This window comes from Leptonychotes weddellii, chromosome 9 (genome assembly GCF_054177405.1).
Source record: "Leptonychotes weddellii isolate Sample4059 chromosome 9, ASM5417740v2, whole genome shotgun sequence".
In the NCBI taxonomy this organism is placed as follows: domain Eukaryota; kingdom Metazoa; phylum Chordata; class Mammalia; order Carnivora; family Phocidae; genus Leptonychotes; species Leptonychotes weddellii.
The window spans coordinates 73,337,892-73,352,529 of NC_138377.1; the positions used below are offsets into that span (position 1 = coordinate 73,337,892).

General features: G+C 59.5%; 2 protein-coding genes across 7 annotated transcripts in view; one reads left to right on the forward strand and one right to left on the reverse strand.

Annotated features, from left to right (window-relative positions):
* PAK6 (p21 (RAC1) activated kinase 6) overlaps nucleotides 1-7,982 on the forward strand; it is a 36,995-nt gene extending 29,013 nt beyond the window's left edge. For all 6 annotated transcript variants that reach the window (XM_081830883.1, XM_081830884.1, XM_081830879.1 and 3 more), the window contains exons 6-11: nucleotides 2,662-3,159; nucleotides 3,264-3,397; nucleotides 3,752-3,878; nucleotides 3,995-4,120; nucleotides 4,621-4,755; nucleotides 6,353-7,982. In XM_081830883.1, the coding sequence (XP_081687009.1) occupies nucleotides 2,662-3,159; nucleotides 3,264-3,397; nucleotides 3,752-3,878; nucleotides 3,995-4,120; nucleotides 4,621-4,755; nucleotides 6,353-6,520 (1,188 nt within the window). In that variant the 3' untranslated portion in view covers nucleotides 6,521-7,982. The remainder of the gene's footprint in view (nucleotides 1-2,661; nucleotides 3,160-3,263; nucleotides 3,398-3,751; nucleotides 3,879-3,994; nucleotides 4,121-4,620; nucleotides 4,756-6,352) is intronic.
* Nucleotides 7,983-8,896: 914 nt separating this feature from the next.
* ANKRD63 (ankyrin repeat domain 63) lies at nucleotides 8,897-13,653 on the reverse strand. Its single transcript, XM_006749584.3, has one exon. The coding sequence runs from the start codon at nucleotides 13,185-13,187 to the stop codon at nucleotides 12,039-12,041; it is 1,149 nt and encodes a 382-aa protein (XP_006749647.2). The 5' UTR covers nucleotides 13,188-13,653; the 3' UTR covers nucleotides 8,897-12,038.
* Between the last annotated feature and the right edge of the window lie 985 nt (nucleotides 13,654-14,638).

Genomic DNA, 14,638 nt, shown 5'->3' on the forward strand with positions numbered 1-14,638 from the left:
ATTAAGTAAAAGCTCCCTTCTTGTGGAGACCGGCAACAAGGCCAACAAAGGGACACTGGGGACCAGAACCTGCTGAGGTGAAGACGGGGCCCAGCCCGACTACCTCACATCCCATGTCCTAGGCCACACTGGAGCTGGGCTCTCAGCTGGATCCCTGCCCTTTGCCGCTTCCATGCATCCACCCACCCACCCACCGCACCCTTGGCCCCTGAGTTCAGCAACCACCTGTAGCAGTGTCCCCACAGGGCCTCGACAGCGGAGGGGAAGCGAATCCCCTCCTTGGCCCCTCGGCGTGGCCTGTCCTCACCTGCCCCACCCCCGCCGCCCTAGCCAACTCAACCAGAGAGCAGAGACAGCCTGTGTAGGGGGCCGAGAGGCCAGCAGGTGAAGGGAATCATTTTACAGCCTGCCTTCAACATCCAGGTGGAGAGAGGTCAAGGGCTGATTAGAGCAACCTCAAGAGCAGCTCTAGATGCTTCTAGGTCCCCAAATTCTGTCCAGCCTGACCCAGATGCTCAGAGAGCATGTTTTCTGTGAGCCGCGCCTCGCAGGCCAGCAGGCAACCTTTTCTCAGGGCCTTGGGGGCTGCCTCGGTGACCGCGTGAGGAAGTGAGCTGTGTCGGGTGCTGTCCTGTGAAGCCTCTGCTCCCAGGACATGGCCTCCCAGCCTCAGGAGTGGCCGTGCTCCCTGTACCCCCAGTCCCCAGTCCTCCCACAGCCTCCCTGAGGCCATGGAATCACAGAGCCCGTTTGTCCAAAGCTGCTCCCAGTGTGGTCCACGGTCCTCTGGCATCAGAGCCCAGGGGCCTCATTAAAATGCAGAGTCACTGCTCTAGGGACTTACTGAAGCAGGAATCTGCATGTTATCCAGCTCCCCAGATCACCGTGCATTGATAGATGAGATGGGCTCAGAGAGGGTGAGCGGCCTGAGCTTCATCACTGGTCAGAGCCCGAGCAGTACTGGAATCTAGGTCATGACCCCCACTCCAGAGGTCCCACTGCTCCACTGCACAGAGTGGGGAAACGTGGGTGAGGGGCAGGTGCTGGTGAAGACGTGGGCGGGTCTCTTTACTGTCCAGATGTGCTCACCAGGCAGGATGGAGTCATCCCGGCAGTGCTGGGAGGCTCTCCTGGCTCCTTCACTGTGAAGGCTGAGCCCGAGCCAGGCATAGCCTGCCAGAAGCTGGTGCACACTTTGGGGTGTGCAGGCGGGGTGGGGGTGGCAGAGTCTGCCACAGCTCGGCTCTCTGCTGGCAGGCGCACTCACATACATGCTCCCCTCTAGGCAAGATCAGGCACTGCCTAAGGTGGGGTGGGCACCCTGAAGCCTGGGGAGAGGGTGCTGAAGAGGTTGACAAGGCTCTGGGGTGTCCTCTGCTGAGCCTGGTAGGGTCCAAGGACCAGACTTGGGGTCCCTCAGCCCAAGCTGAGCACTTGAGGAGAGTTCTTGGAGGTCAATGCAGTTCTGGGGATCTGGACCAGGACCCACTGGGCAACTAGACAACTGCCGTATGATGGGTTCTGAGATGTTCTGGAAAGTTCTCTGCAGCCCCTGAAGTGTCCCTCGTTAGGTTACTTATGGCCCTTTCCAGGTGCCCCTTTTAAAATCATATAATCCCTGGGAAGAGTCATGTTGCACATCGCCAGCACTTGGAGAGAACCCAAGGAGGGGACCCTTTCCTGCCAGGCTGGCAGGAGGGCTTGGGCCCTGAAAGGCAAGGAGCCTCAGAGGCTTCAGGGCTGGGCCTTGGGCTCACTGAGGCCCAGGCTGCCACTCAGTTTCACCTTCCTTTCTTCTCCACCAGAGGCCATAAAGATAGCTCCCCTCCCCACCTTCCCTTCCGTGTGGGGGTCATCAGCCAGGAGTCATGCTCGGGAGCAAGTACAGAGGCTACTCGGGGGAGCCCCTAGGAAACCTCCCTACCCCTGGCCCCAGGGCTTCAGTTAGGCTGGACCTACCCTCCTAATTCCAGATCTCTCTGGCACCAGATCCCTAGCCCAGGAGACATACCTGCGAACCCCCCAGAGGGTAACACGGTCTCTGGTCCTCTGCTGGGAACATACTCTCACAGCATAGACACACAGACTCCCTGCTGTCAGGCACGAGTGGGGCTATCAGATAGGAGGATAGGTCCAGCCTAACCCAAGCCCTGTGCTGGGAAGCAGTCCCAGCTGCCCCGCTGTCCACCCCCGCCACCCCACTGCCCGGGGCCTCTTCTGCCCACATGGGCCCTTGGGTGGGAGCGCCCCGGGAATGAAGAATGCCTCTGACCCAGATTTCCCGACCAAAGCCCGGCAGTACAGAGGGAAGACGGCCTCTCAGTGGCCTCCCGGGGGTCTGGCTGTCAATTACCCAGGAAGAAATACCCAGCAGAGGACACCCCAGGGACTCCGCTTTCTTCAGCTTCCCAGGAGCGGCAGAGCGGATGTAAAGAGCTGCTGTTCGGACTGCTCACCTGGGAAAACGCTGGGGGCTGGGTTCCCGAGCAGGAACTTTGGCTTCGGCTCCATTTGACAGTCCTTGCCCACAGCACCTCCCCTATCTGGTCCGATGCCCTGTCAGACCTGCCCCTGTCCAGAGGTCACCCCCTGCTGCTGGGAAGGTCGCTGTAAACGCTGCCACAGCCAAAGCCGCCTCTGTTTCTCTTTCCCTCCCTGCAGCCTAACTCCTCTTTCCGACCACCGCAGAAAGACCCCCCACCAAGCCTGGTGGCCAAGGCCCAGTCCTTGCCCTCGGACCAGCCCATGGGGACCTTCAGCCCTCTGACCACCTCGGATACCAGCAGCCCCCAGAGGTCCCTCCGCACAGCGCCTGCTGCCGGCCCACCCCCAGGCCGGTCCTCCCCCGCGGGCTCCCCACGCACCAGGCAAACCCAGATCAGCACCAGCAACCTGTACCTGCCCCAGGACTCCGCGGTGGCCAAGGGCGCCCTGGCTGGCGAGGACACAGGTGTTGTGACACATGAGCAATTCAAGGCTGCACTCAGGATGGTGGTGGACCAGGGTGACCCCCGGATGCTGCTGGACAGCTACGTGAAGATCGGCGAGGGCTCCACGGGCATCGTCTGTCTGGCCCGGGAGAAGCACTCAGGCCGCCAGGTGGCCGTCAAGATGATGGACCTCAGGAAGCAGCAGCGCAGGGAGCTGCTCTTTAATGAGGTGGGAGGAGAGGGTGGGACGTGGTGGGGCGCTTAGGATGAACATCTGGGAGCAGGGCCGTGGGGACTGGGCCTGGCACTCAGGCACCCCCGTCTGCCCCCCAGGTGGTGATCATGCGAGACTACCAGCACCTCAACGTGGTGGAGATGTACAAGAGCTACCTGGTGGGCGAGGAGCTGTGGGTGCTTATGGAGTTCCTGCAGGGCGGGGCCCTCACAGACATCGTCTCCCAAGTCAGGTGGGCAACTGGGGGCCTGGGCTCTGAGAGCTGGCTGCCCCCACCATTGTCCCGGCAGGGGGACTGGGCAGCCTCAGGCCAGGAAAACTTGGGGTGCCTGTCACATCACTGTGAGCCACCCCCTGTCCATTTGGGTTAACAGACCCAGGAGGGTTCAGGGCAGTGGGGTGGGGTCTCCAGCCTAGGTCCAGGCCCATTTCCACCAAGGCTCTGGCGTGACTGGACCCCCACACGTATTGCCCAGGAGCTGTGGGGCCCAGTCCCAGGGGCACCTAATCTGCCTAGCCCGGCTGCCCTGCAGCCCTGCCAAAGCTCATGTTTTCTTCTGTCTGCGGCCTGGCCTTCCCTGTCCAGGCTGAACGAGGAGCAGATCGCCACTGTGTGCGAGGCCGTGCTGCAGGCCCTGGCTTACCTGCATGCCCAGGGTGTCATCCACCGGGACATCAAGAGTGACTCCATCCTCCTGACCCTCGATGGCAGGGTAGGGCCCTCCCCAGCCTGGCGCACCTGTGCCCCTCCCCCTGCGTCTGTGCTCCCAGCTCAGCTCCTGCCCTAGTTCACCACTCCCTGTCCCCCCCACCCCCATCTCAACCACAGGTGAAACTCTCGGACTTCGGATTCTGTGCTCAGATCAGCAAAGATGTCCCTAAGAGGAAGTCCCTGGTAGGAACCCCCTACTGGATGGCTCCCGAAGTGATCTCTAGGTCTCTGTATGCGACTGAGGTAACCGGTCCTTCCATGCCCCCGTCCTCCCAGAAGTTCCTACTGGGAACAAACAGCTCATGTGGCCCCTGTAGAGACACCCCTTCCCCAAATAGACCTGGTTTTCGGATTCCCACATTTTAGTTAATACCCTACCCCACTTCCCATTGCCCGCCCCCCCCACCGCCTGCTCCTGCCCACTCTTGGATGGGTCTGCCCTCACTTGTGGCTTTGCTGCCACAAACTCTTCCCCGAAATGCTCCTCATGCAGCTTGTGGGCAGGGTGGGGTATTGCCAGGCTTCCCCACATCTGATGGCTATTCTCCGAGAATGGCTGACAGCTCTGTCCCTACAGTCAGTGGGCACTCCTGCAGGAAGTAACTGGCCACAGGGCAGGTGGCCAGGAAGGTGGCCAACTCACCAATGACAGCTGGGACTAGCTGCTCCTGTCCCCGTGCAACACCCTGCTACCAAGGGGCCCTACTCTGGCCAGTGGCGTCAAGGACATTCTCTTCCTACAGGTGGATATCTGGTCCCTGGGCATCATGGTGATTGAGATGGTGGACGGGGAGCCACCCTACTTCAGTGATTCCCCAGTGCAGGCCATGAAGAGGCTCCGGGACAGCCCCCCACCCAGGCTGAAAAACTCTCACAAGGTCAGTCAGTGCTCAGGGTGGACCCTGATGACCACATTCTTCCTGAGCTGAGGGGACCAGAGCCTGGGCTTCCAGACCCACAATCTCCCTTCCACAGAAGCCAGAGGCTCCCAGAAAAGGCTCCGCCTTCTCCACACAAAACCTGCAGCAAACCCCTGTGGGCACTCAGACAAGTTTCCACCGGCAGGCAATGGACAGGAGCCTGAGAGAAGGGAAAGTAAGGCTGCCAGAAAACCCTGATGTCCTGGGGAGGAATCTAGAGAAACTAACTGAGCAGGAGCCCCTCCACTCCCTCTGTCAGGGGAGCCGTGCCATGGCACGGTGTTCCAGTCTAGCTCAGCAAATTGGCTTGTCCTCCATCAGTGCACATCCTAACCACATCTAAGCCACAGGTTTTCCCTTAAAACCAGTGTGTGTGTGTGTGTGTGTGTGTGTGCACGCACGCGCGCATGCACATTTAACCCTTTTCTGCCAAATCCACCCAAACCCACAGGTCTTACCAGTGGACAGCCCCTTGCTGGTGGCCAGCTCAGCACAGGGTGGCAGATGGCACTGCCATCTGGTGGCCAGAGCAAGAAATGTCCCAGAGGGTTGAAACGCAGTCCCTAAATGATAAAATACTTCTGGGGCCCCAACACAGCTGGATAGGACAGTCAGGAAGCACCTTCCCAGACAACTGGTCCTTGGAGCCTACACTGCCAGCCCCAGGACTAACACATAGGGGAGATTTCCAATTGGCTAATTCCCCAGAGGAGGTAGCCTTCTGCAACAGCCCAAGACTTAGCCTTATCCCAAGATACTGGCTCAAAATGAACCAAGACAAGCCCTTGACTTAAACTCCAAGGCTTAGAGCATTAAAGAAATCTTCCTTGTCAGGTTTCACTTTGCTCTTTTCTATTTTTCAAGACACTTCATCCCTGGCCTCTTTTTTGATCTTCACTAAAGACAGGGCAAGCACATTTTATCATTAGCCCACTGGGCAGATAAGAAAACTGAGGTCTAGGGCGCCTGGGTGGCTCAGTCGGTTAGGCGACTGCCTTCGGCTCAGGTCATGATCCTGGAGTCCCTGGATCGAGTCCCGCGTCGGGCTCCCTGCTCGGCAGGGAGTCTGCTTCATCCTCTGACCCTATCCCCTCTCATGTGTTCTCTCTCTCTCATTCTCTCTCTCTCAAATAAATAAATAAAATCTTAAAAAAAAAAAAAAAGAAAAGAAAACTGAGGTCTAGAGAAAATTGCAACTTGTCGAAGATCAGGGATAGACCTAGGACTGGATCACTAATACCAATCCCATGCCCCTTCCACAGAGCCACAGAGCCTGAAGGCTGAGAGCCTCCAGCAGCAGGGTGGGGAATGGGCTGTGTATTTGCAGCCGGGCTCCCCAGCAGCAGCCCCTAGAGGTGAGCTAGCCACTTCTCCTGGACTGATGCCAAGTTTCTTTACTTACCTGATAATCTGAAAAGTCCTGAGCCTGGGAGCTGCCAGGAAGTAAGAAACAAGAGAATTCAAGACCTTCAAAAGATGGTGGGGCCAGGCAGACGAGTCACCCCAAAGTGACTGCATGCAGTGGCTTCCACTCACTGCTGCCCTGTCTCCACAGGTCTCCCCAGTGCTTCAAGATTTCCTGGAACGGATGCTGGTGCGGGAGCCCCAGGAGAGAGCCACGGCTCAGGAGCTCCTGGACCACCCTTTCCTGCTGCAGACGGGGCTGCCCGAGTGCCTGGTGCCCCTGATCCAGCTCTACCGCAAGCAGACCTCCACCTGCTGAGCCCACCCCAGAGCGCACCTGCCACCTCTGCCCACAGGCGGGGGACACTGGGCAGCCAGCCTGCCGGCAGGGCCTGCCTGCCTCGTTCTCTCAGTATTCTCTCCAAAGATTGAATGTGAAACCCCACCCACACCCTCCTGCCCTTCAGCCCACTGGGCCAGGCCGGACCTGCCCCTTGGTCTCTCTCCCTCCCAAGAGAGTCCCCAGTTGCCTTTGGGATGATGGAGACCCCTTCTACAGGATGACCCTTCGTTATTTGCACAGGGATATTTCTAAGAAACGTGGAGACCAGCACTCCTGGCCACTGTGGCCAACCCAGCAGAAAAAGCTGGTGTTTTTTAAAGGTAGTTGTGCACTAGCATCCCAGGCCACCCAAGAGGGCAGACTGCCTGTCTTCACCAGGATACTTGCTGTTCTCAGCTCCAGCTCTAAACCCTGGGGTCTCAAGAGGGCCACAGGGAAGGTTTCTACTGCCTGAAGCTGTCTTCCTCCCTCGTGTCTGACTTCCCGAAGGTACAGTCCGACCTGCACCTGCTTCCCAACCCACCTGCACTGACATCACTCTCCCTGCACAGCCTACCCTGAAGTGTGAACAGCCTGCTCGCAGGCCAGGGAAGGAGGAGGAGCATTTTTTCTGGGAGAAAGAGAAAGAATGGAGTTAGTGGTAAACGTGGTCTCACTTTACAGGATGGAGAGAACATCGTGTGTGTGTGCGTGTGTGTGTGTGCATGCGCGCCTGTGTGCGTGTGCGCACGTGTGTGTGTGTAAGTGGCAGACGGTCACCCCGACAGCCTGGCTCCCTTCAGGTCACCCACGGCCAGCAATAAGGCTTCTCCATCCTTTCTGCCACTAAGTTCTACTCTGAAGGGACCTGCTTTCTTGGCCTGGCTTCCCACCTCCCAAGGATCTTGTCTCTACCTGACCAGCGAAGAGATCTGCGTTGAGTCTAGTGCATCCTAGGGGTTTGGCAGATTTCTGAGTTTCGCCTATATTGTGGAGTCTCAGAGCCAGAGACAGGAATGGTGAGGGAACAGACTTTGTTTTACCTGTGAGCTTCATCTCAATAACCAGGTCATCAAGGACCCGTTCTTTCAAAATCTTGGTCTTGGGGGAGGTGAACCATCTCCTGGGGTCCCATCCTGTCAAGAAAATGGGCACCCCCTTTGTGCAAACCTATCAGCCCTAGCTGCCTCTCCAGACACCTGTCTCCTTGTCCCCCTTTTCTCCCCACCTTCAGGGATGTTGTGAGTCAGGGAATCCAGGGAAGAACTCCAGGTGTCAGGACCCTATCTAGATAATATTTTTAGATTCCTCTGCTCCCTAGTGGCCTGCTTTGGGGCCAAAAATAAATTGCAAGGACTTTTTTAAGGGTCAGAGTTTTAAAAACAAAAGCATCTTCCCTAGAAACTTTTGTGAATTGTTTGCACTTGTGCCTGTTTTAAATTAAACTAAGTGTTCAAAACCTCTGGGCTCTTGTCTCTGAGAATGGAGCCAGGCTGTCTTCAAGCCCGACACCCTGCAGTGGGTGTCTGGTGTGCCCTCCCCCTGAACATGAGCTCCCCAGCAGTCACTCAAGTCCACAGAAAACCCAGCTCCCTGGTGGCATGTGGGCCCGTGAGGGCAGATAAGGAGGGAAACAGGAAGTGAAAGGCCCTCGGGGCTGAAAGAGCTGAGAAAGAGACAGAGCTCTCCTTCCCAGGGGAGCAGAACCCAGCCAGGAAAGCCCGGGCCATGTGCTGTGCTTGCTGGCACACAGGGGCTCTGGTGGCAGCCACCGGGGCTGATGACCACTTTCTGCATCAGTGTCTCTCGTATCCCTTTTGCTTCTCACTCCAAGGCAAGTCAGAGGCCGCCCTCCCCATGCTGTCCATAGGAAGTGGCCGGAGGCTGCTTCCAGGGAGAAAGCAGTCTCTGTTTCGGTTCTCAGAACTGAGGGGTTATGAAGGAGCAGTGCAGTGGCTGGAAATCAAGAGACCTTGGTCCTAGTCCTGTGGGGAGGGGAGGTGGATGGAATTCTCTTTCAACTTCTAGCTCTGACTCTGATTCCACCACTGCCTTCCCGAGAGCTCATCCTGCCCCCCAGCCCAGGGCTCACGGAAACCTCTCAACCAGCATCCAGGAGTCGTGCAGACCTTCTCCTGCTCCCCGCAGCAGTCCCACCCAGACAGCTGCCCTAGTCGGAGGGTCCTAGTCCCACCAACTCAGTCTGAAGCAGTACCCGAGTCCTGCCTTCAGGACGCAGCCACAGTGCCCAGTGGGACAGGCAGGGATGGAGGCTGATGGAAGGTGGAAGCTTTGCGGGAAGCAAGCACACCCTTCTGCGGCTCCAAAGGGAGCCCAGAATCAGGAGCCGCTGGTAAGGCAAAGAGAGGCCAGTTCTTGCAACTGAATAATACTGGATTTATTAACTATTCTTCTGAGTTCTAATAGTCCTTCCACCACACAGTGTCATTCCAAAAGCGTGTGTGTACATCATTTAGCCTCCCACACAGACTAGTTCTGAGCTTGATGTTAGGGTACCGAGATCCAGTGGCCTGGGTGATTCTTCACAACGATGAAAGCAACAAGAGTTGGAAAAGAAAACTGTTTAGAAAAGTCTCTTCTAAAGTGGAGTGAGCTCGAGAGGACCCCAGCCTCAAAGCCCTGGGGCTGACAATGACAAGGAAGTGCAGGAGGGCGAAATATGGTGACATACAGAGAAATTCTGCACAAAGCTGGGCCCCGTAAGAAATCTGCAAGAATGGCAAGTCAGTCAAACACAATTCAGTGCAGACAGGAAAGATCTGTTGTGGTTTAAGAAACATTGCTTTCAACCACCAAGCCCTTGGCAACCCGGTGGAGAGGAGCCCTCACAGCTGTTTACTCAATAAGGAGGGCCCCGAGGTGACAATGAACCAGAAAGCCACAGGTCAGCGACATTTGAAAGATGACAGCACCTTCTGCCTACTGTTCAACCCAGACCTTATGGTGTTCTGAAGAAGCCAAATACTTGTATCCTTACACCATTAAAAAATTCTGTGAAAATTAAACACAGAAAGGGAATAAGTGAGCAAGCAGGGGTCAGAAAAAAAGGAGTTTGTACGTGGGATGTCCAATTATCCCCCATCCCACCCCAGATCCTCTCCCTCTGGCTTTTCAGGTGCTTCTGTATTGTTCCACCACCCAGACAGTGGGACTGAGGAGAGGCAGGTGTGTGGGGAGAAAGGAGTAGGGGGAGGGCAAACCCCCCCCCAAAAGAAAACAAATCTCATCAGAAGAAAACAGTGCAGCTTCAGAAATTATAAACAAGGAGTTGGAGACTCCTGTTTTTCAGAACAGAGCAGGAGCTCTCTGGACATGGGAGCCTTAACTTGGAAGATCTTGGGGTCCTTAGTGAAGAAGGGTCTCGTCTCCTGCTACTCCAAATCCGAGTTTTGTTTTGTTTTTTGCTTATTGTTCCTCACTTCACTGCTGGGAAATGACTTCAAGTATCCGGATTTAACATACGACAAGAGGAAGAGGATTCCATGGGTAAATGCACACGGAGAAGTACATTGCGGTGATCCCAAGTAAAACCAGAAGTCTAAACTCCGAGCCAGGGCACCGCGAGGAAAGCTCAGCGCTGCCACCAGGGGGCACCAGAGATCACGTCCAGTGCGGCGTGGGGGGAGAGGGCGCGGCCTTGCCGACCGTAGAGGGGTGGAAGGATTGGGTAGGTGTCTGACACCTACACCAGGCCCGCTCACCTCCAGAACCAGTTTCTCAGCACAGATCATTCTCGCTCTGGGAAGTTCCCTTAGAGTTACTGGTGAGAAACCTTCCGTTCTGCAAAGGCATATAGATCGACGTCTTGAAAAGACCCCACCTCAGACGGGTGAGGCGCCGCACGCTCAACCTTGGGGGTTCACAAAGAGCCCCCCAAGCGCCAACGATCCCGCGCGTTGGACGCAGATACCTGTGCTAGCGCTTCCGCAGGGTCCTGGGGCACGCGATCGCCAGACCCGCTAGAACTCGCTCCCCCCCCACCCACCCCTGACACACACACACGCACACTTCTTAGGTCCGCACAAAGAGGAGGGCAGGGAGGGAGGGGAAGAGGAAGGACCAGGCCGGGAAAGGGCATTTAACCACCTCCCCGCGGTTGCCTCTGATTCACTAATCTGCCCAGTAATGAAGCTGGGCCGGACCTGCGTCCCACGCGCCGGGGCAGAGGCAGGGGTCCTTGGTCTCGACCTCCAGCATCCATCATCCGCCCTGCCCTCCATTAACGGCCCGCGAGAAGCAGGAGCCCTTTAACAGCCCCCTTCCAGCTCTCGCAGGAGTTTGATGTAATTTAAACCCGGACCCGCGGCTCGTGTGGGCTTCCCGACTCCCGCGCGCCGCCGTTTAACGTGGCAAACACTTCAGTCAATTATCCCCCTCGCAGAGCTTCTATTTAAAGAGACATTGTCAGGTTCTTAAGCCTCGGATCAGACCCGCTGCTTTCTGCTTCATATACAAAGACTCAAAACACGAGTTCTTTGAGGATTGGAAGAAATACAATTAAACCAAGCCTTCGCAACCATTCCACCCTGCCGGAGCACCCACGTGCGGGACGGGGGAGCTGGGAGGTGGTGGGGGCGGGGAAGTGCCAGTCCTTTCCATTTCAGGCTCTAAGAGTGAGAGGAAATAAGGCTGGGCCCTGAGGGGCGAGACCTCAAAGATAAAACAAATGCAGCTGAGCTGAAGCTGGGCTCAGGTGCTGGGAGCTGGGCTCAGTAGGCGTTGCTGTAGAGCAATGACCCCACATCATCAGTGAAGTTGAAAACTGGGTCTGCGGAGCTGAAATTACCCAGAAGCTATTTCAGGGGACAAGTAGCCTTCAGTACCAGGGCCTCTGCCCCCCCTAAATATGCTCTCATCTTCTTGAGGCAGGAGTTTCTCCCCAGAAAAACTTAACCTCCAGATTCCTTCCTAATCAGCCCTCCTGTCTGGAAGGGCTCAAAGGCTGGTCTCCTTGCTCTCCTTGCTCTCCTTCTCCAACACTTAACAAGAAGGGAGACTTCGGTGGCGTGGAACATTGCTGGCCACATCACTAGGCAGAGGGGGGAGCCTAGGTCTTTTTTCTACAAGTCAACTCTTCTGCTGTCTGGCTGCCAGGGTATGGGAAACTGGTAAGGAGGAGGTGACCCAGCAGGAGTCGGCAAGACTCAGAACTGAGCCTTAGGGGCTCACAGTAGGGGGTCCGTCTTCCTGGCTGAAAGGCTGTAGCCTATAGAACCATTCTTCTACTCCTCCCCTCCAGGACAGGAAAGGTAGGCTATAGGGACAGTGGGAGACCTAGGCAGGGAATACCAACAAGCACAAAAAAAAAAAAGAAGAAATAAAATAGGGGTTCTTTTCAGAGAGAGGATTGGTAGGGATCTGGCCTGGGCAGTGGGGACAGGTTCTGGGATCACAGGCCAGGAAACTGCCGGGAAAGTGAGGGACCTGGAAAAAAGAAATCCCAGTGGAGGAGAGACATAAGAGGAGGGGACGCAGGGCTCAACCTCGACGCTATTTACCGCTGAGCGTGCAGCACCACGGCCTCCGTGCCCACCTGCCAAGGCTGAGGCCCAGGCACCGAGGGGTGCAGAGCGTTGGCCTCTAACTCCGCGCCGCTCTCGGGCCCCGATGCCTCCCCGACCAGGCTGGGGATGTCTGGAGCGGTGGAGCGTCGACGCAAACCCAAACGGCCAGAGCCGGGGCCGCCCTCCGGGTGGGGGCTAAGGCCAATGGGGGCTTGCACTAAGGTCGGAGGCGCTCCCTCCAGCACCTCCTGCGAACGCCACCGCCCGGTCCCTGAAGCCTGGGGCGAGTGTGGTAGAGCCATCAGGGCTCCCGCCCGCAGCCGAGCCGCTTCCTCCTCGGTTACAGCACCCAGCGCCAGGCTCATGCTTCGGCCCAGCTCGGGCCTCTCGCTGCCCTGTGCTCGGTGCCGGCCCGAGGCCTTGCCCCCTGACCCAGCTTCGCCGCCGTGACCGTGGCCGCCGGCCGCTCGCGCAAAGCGCGCCAGGAGAGGCCGAGGTAAGCGGCGGGGGCTGGGTCGTCGGCGCTCCGGGCTGGGCGCGGGAGCCGGACGGCCAGGGGGGCTGTCGGAGTTGGAGCCCCGGGCCGCGGCGGCGGCGGCCGCGCGGCCCCAGGGCCCGGTGAGGGCTTGCACGCAGGTCCCGTGGCCGCGGGCGGCTGCCAGCTGCAGCGCCGTGAGACCCGCTCGGTTGGTGCGGTCGAGGCGCAGGCCGAGGCGGCGGAAAGAGCGCACCAGGAACTCGAGCACCGCCCCATGGCCGCACGCCGCCGCCCACATCACTGGGCTGTTGCCCGCCGAGTCGGCCGCCTCGGGGTCGCCGCTGAACTGCACCAACAGCTGCACCGCGTCCAGGTGGCCGCGCTCGCACGCCAGGCTGAGTGCCGTGCGGCCGCGCTCGTCCCGCAGGTTCACGGCCGCACCCTGCTCCAGCAGGAGCCGCACGAAGCGCGCGCGCAGCGCGGGGTCCGGCAGCCCCACCGCCACCATGAGCGGCGTGCGGCCCTGCTCCGCGCGGCAGTCGATGATGCTGCGGTCCAGCGCATCCAGTACAAAGCGGGCCAGGTGCACTTTACCCGCCTGCATGGCCTCCAGAAAGGTGCGCGTACCCGCTCGGGGGCACAGGTCCTTGGGCTTGAGCATGGCCCTGGCCGCCGCTCCCAGGCGGCCCAGCAGCTCCGCACGGGGGCGCCCCTGTTCCCGCGCCCCGCCGGGCTCTGGGCCCCGCTGGTGCTCTGGTGTGGCTCCCTCCGCGCGTGGGCGGCTGCAGCCGAGGGTCCTGACGTTCCCACTCTTGTGCCCCAGCGGCTCCCGTTTCCCCGCGGCTCCTGGGCCGCACGCCTGGTGTCTCGCAGCTCCTTCCCTGGGCTTCCCGCCTGGAGGTGTAGATTGCTCGCTACTCTGGGCTCCGCGCCTGGCCCGCCACGAGACTACGGGAGCAAAAGCTCGGCCCCCTCCTGTCTGTCCCGCTGTTTCCCGCGTGTCCGGTGCCCCTCCGTCCCTTGTGGCTTGGTGCCGCGCCACTCACCCGCACCCGGGGCAGCCCCCGCTCCCCTGATGAGACGGTGGCGCCCGCCGAGCGCGCCTGCCTCCAGCCCTGGCGGGGCGCGCCGCTCCTCAAGCTGCTGGCGCCGCTCCTCCGCCTCCTCCCCGCTCGCGGGGGCCGGGCCACACCGGGGCGCCTGCTCCTTACTTGGGGGGCTCAGCGGCGCGGGAGCCGCCGCCCGCCTGCGTATCTGGCTTTATAGCCTCGGGGGTCTCCATGGCAATGGCTGCCCTGGAAGCGGGCTGAGCCGTCAGGGCAGGAATGCGCCCGGCGGGAGAGGCCGCCCCTGACCCCCACCCCTTCGTGGGCCACGAAGTCGGGGAGCGGCTCCTCCTCCGCGCTCCCCTGGGGCTGCCGCGGCGGTTGGGGGGCGGGGGCGGCGGCTGCTCGCTGGGGGGCCACATGCACCAGGCCAGGCCAATCCCAAAGTCACAGTCGTCTCTTCTCGTCTCCCCGCCCTCCGCCCCTACCGGAGTCGGTGCCCTCGGCTCCTTAGAAACTTAGGACCTCGGGCCCGTCGGAGAAGACGGAGGCCTGCCCCCAGCGGTCCAGCTGGAAGGAAACGGGACCCCACGAGGGCAGAACTGGACCATAAGCGAGCTGGGAGGCGGCGGCGAAAGGCGAACGGGGAGTAATTGGCGGGGGCTGGGGGGGGTACCTGCGCTGCGCGCGGGGTGGGGGGCGCTTATTCTGGCTGAGAACTGCCACTCGAAGTGTAGCGAATCACGCACTCACACACAAGTGTTCCTCCCGCACACGCTCACTCGGAGCGGGGGTGGGGGGGGGGAGACTGCGCCCTCCAATCTCCGACGTCTCCAACCCCGACCACGCGCCCGAGCTCCAGCTCCCGGCGGCTGACAGGCAGGCGGAGCGGAGACGCGGCGGCCAGGGCGGGCGCCTGGGGATTCGAGAGCGCGGCAGCCGCGTTAACAACTCCCCCGCGCCGCCTCCCCGCCTCCTCGGGGCCGGCCGCCACCCCGGAAAATGTGAGAGAGCTCCGCAAGGCTCCCCTACGGTCCTCGTCTCCCTCCGAAGCACAAGCCCACGC

Coding starts and splice junctions, on each gene's coding strand:
- ANKRD63 (XM_006749584.3), bottom strand. CDS start 13,187: ATGCTCAAGCCCAAGGACCTGTGCCCCCGAGCGGGTACGCGCACCTTT.